Source organism: Blennius ocellaris (assembly GCF_963422515.1).
Source record: "Blennius ocellaris genome assembly, chromosome: 16".
In the NCBI taxonomy this organism is placed as follows: Eukaryota; Metazoa; Chordata; class Actinopteri; order Blenniiformes; family Blenniidae; genus Blennius; species Blennius ocellaris.
In genome coordinates, this window is record NC_137665.1 from 16,892,804 (window position 1) to 16,896,224 (window position 3,421).

The window sequence follows — 3,421 nt, forward strand, 5'->3', positions numbered from 1 at the left end:
GGGGGGTGGGGTGGGGAGGAGGTGCCAGGCCTGAGGAATCACTGCTACATGGGACTTGAGAGGTGATTGACAATACGTGCGATCATTTTGTGTTATCTACCCTGACCCCCGCCCGTCCCCACCCCACCACCCCCCCCACCCCCCACCCCCCCTCATCCACCCCCACCCCCTCCTCCCACTCCGCAGCCCCCCCGCCCGGTCTGCTCGACTATCCATCCCTCCCCTCTCACTTCTCCTCCTTCTTGGCGTCCTCCTTCTTCTCCTCCTCCTTCTTCTCCTCCTTCTTGGGCTCCTCCTTCTTCTTGTCGTCCTTCTTCTCCTCCTTCTTGCCATCGTCCTTCTTCTTCTCCTCCTTCTTCTTGTCCTCCTTCTTCTTGTCCTCCTTCTTGTCCTCCTTCTTGGGCTCCTCCTTCTTCTCCTCCTCGGGCATGGGCTCCGTGGTGAGGATCACCTTGCCGATGTTGTTCCTCTCCTGCATCTTCCTCATGGCGTCCGCCCACCTGGAGGAGGAACAATATTGAGAACCAGCTTTTCTGCACCGCACCGTCACCGAGGAAAGATCAGCGTCTCCACAATAACAAACCCCGTCATGCATCCTGCGCCTCAGTCGCCGGCGCGCTCGTGGCTTTTTTACTCTCAAATATCCCTTTAATATTCACTACATGGCAAATTACATTCGTTTGGATGAGACTTTAATAACCTTCAAAGGGAAATGAGATTGTAGCTTGCACTACTTCGGCGAGGAAAACAAACTAAAACCCACCGCAAACACATTTTTTAATATTAGAATAAACATAATGAAAATGTTTTCAAAATGATAGAAGTAAAGCAAGAGACGGGAGTTAAGGAGTAGAATTTTCTGGGGCAACTGCACCGATTGTCCCCATGCTGTGAACAAACACAGCTTCGCATTTTATTTTGACTTGAAGACATGAATAAAGCCGATTTCTAGGTCATGCTCATCACAGGAGTAGTTCACCAAGTTCAATCAATCTGAATATGTAAATATGGCTCTTTTTTCTAAAAAGTTCTTTGTACATTTTTGGTGATTTTTTGGGCAGAAACAAACAAAGTCAGGCTGCAAAAATCACTGCAAGAGCAAATATGTGAAAATAGTTTGCATTGTCAAGAGCAAGGGTGTCAAACATGTGGCCCATGGGACAAAAAATCAGCCGGTAAGACAGTTCAATCCAGGATGGCTGAGGATTCAGTGCAAAGGGTGTAAATTTCAATAAGAGCAACTGTGAGTTGCAGATTTGTTCAAGTCGGTTGCAGTTTTCCCATCACTGAGAACCAGAACTGAACTCTAGATGGCAGCAATGAAGAGATGAGGCACTTAGTGAGCTATACCCAAATAGCAAATTAGCATTTGCAGCAAAGTTATACCAGTAAGGCGAGTTCATTAAAACACGTTAAAAAAAACCCCCATCTTAATAGCCTATAAACTTGATGTACATATCAGAAATAATGTTTGCACTTACGCTGAAAGATTACTGTTGAAATTTACCAGGACAAAAAGCTTCATTCAGAAAAGGAACATGGAGAGATAAAATAATTAGACATAAACCACAACAGAACACTAGCTTATAATAAATTATTTGCTTTTATAGTAAAGTATTTACAGTCCAAGGCTTCTATTTGAGGGAATCTTTACAAATAACTGTTTAAACAACTGTTTCCTTGTGTATGTAAAGCTCGATGACATCTCAGTGTGTGAAGACGTTTAAAGTTTTCTTTGACTGTAAAATTTTTCTTATTGTATGAAAATATTTTGCTAAATAAAGCACACAGTTTTTTTTTTTTTTTTTTTTTTTTTTTTAGGAGCAACATAATATCAAGATTATAGTCTATTGAAAATGTGAAAAGCAATTTTTTCCAACTTTCTTTTCCCCTCGTCTTTCTTGTATCTGTTACTATTTTTGTCACATTCTGCGGATCGAAGGGCGGTTTTACAGTGTGTGATTGTGGCCGCCTCGCACAAAAGAGGGGCAATAAATGGTCGCATCTTTAATCATGGCTGACCGTCAGAAATTTTACAACCAACGCTTTATTACGCCGCACAGATGAACTGCTGCTACGAGCTGCAGGAACTAACAGCCGATAAAGATGTAGCATGATGCTCAGACGACTCCAACAATTCATCAGTTTGGAGATTCCTAAGGTTAAAAAAAAAGTTGAATTACGTCCACATCCTAAGTCTTTACAGAGCTTTTCTCCTGCACATAAATGCTGCCAGAACAGCTGTTGATTCTTCTTTCGCTTTTGCTCCATTTGTTAAATTTCCTGGAGGCACCAGTGACGTACGTGAGTGAGACAGAGCGGTTGTTCCCTCGGACTCAGCTCCCTGTGGTACTCCACTTTATGAAATCCACCTCACCGAGCGTCGCAGGTCACAAACTCATAAACCTGCCGAGAGCACGCAGGCCGCAGGAGTGGACAAGACCAAGGAGTGGACGAGACGGAGGACTTGGAGGTGAGGTCGGCGCTAACCTCTCTGTTTCCTGAGAGATATTAACACGGACTAAAACGACAAAGGTATCCATCCAGTCTAAATATCAGCGATCCTCTGAGATACAGGTTGTTTAAGACTTCTAACAAGTAAAGAAAAAAAAAAACCCAAAAAACTGCTTCCCTGTCCACACAAGTCAAAACTGCTTAATCCTTTTCTCAATATCTCTGAAACAAGAATATTTTCTATTCTGGTTTATTTTTGTAAGGGAACTCTAACCCTAACCCTAACCCTGAAATGATAGAAGTGGGTAATCGGGGGTTTCCTGTCGAAAGTAAAACACAATTTTCATGTGGACGGACTGACTCCTTCATAATGATGAATGGAGAATCAAGAGTCAGATCAGCCCCACCCTCTTCTTGACCAGCGAGCCCTGACCACTGTCTGTTCATGTCTCCATCACCCCCCACCCCCCCCCACCCGCCCTGCTTTACTCCCTGCTCCCTCCGACCCCGCTGTTTGTGCGAGGCAGGGCAGACCACCTAACGACCAGCGCCACGGCAACAGGGCCATCTCCTAGCAACGTAAAGCCCCGGCTGAAACGTGGCCCTGACGATATTCAGGCACATGGGAAAGAGAGCGAGAAGGAGGAGGGGTGAGGGGGGGGGTGGGGGGGGGGGGGGGGGGGATGGTTTCCCTCAACTGAAGAACAGGCACTGGGAGCGTGTGAGGGAGGGGCCGGAGTCCAGGAATTATGAAGAATCATCTTCAATGTGAATGAAAGCCGGTGAGCTGTTTTTCACGACTCCACCCACTCCCGCCGCCCGCTCTTCACAGATCTGACGACCCCCCCCCCCCCCCCTCCCCCCGGCTCCCGGGCATCTCGGACACGAGCGTGCTATTTGTGGCCACCGACGCTGCCATTATCCTCTCGGGTATCTCGGTACAGATGTCGCTAACGAATCACCAGAA

At 46.3% G+C, this 3,421-nt stretch overlaps 1 protein-coding gene across 1 annotated transcript in view; it reads right to left on the minus strand.

Moving 5' to 3' along the window:
* Positions 1-207: 207 nt before the first annotated feature.
* vat1 (vesicle amine transport 1) overlaps positions 208-3,421 on the minus strand; it is a 24,202-nt gene continuing 20,988 nt past the window's right edge. Inside the window, exons 5-6 of the mRNA XM_080511984.1 lie at positions 2,378-2,501; positions 208-500 (exon numbers count right to left, since the gene is read on the minus strand). Of these exons, the coding sequence (XP_080368110.1) occupies positions 227-500; positions 2,378-2,501 (398 nt within the window). The 3' untranslated portion in view covers positions 208-226. The remainder of the gene's footprint in view (positions 501-2,377; positions 2,502-3,421) is intronic.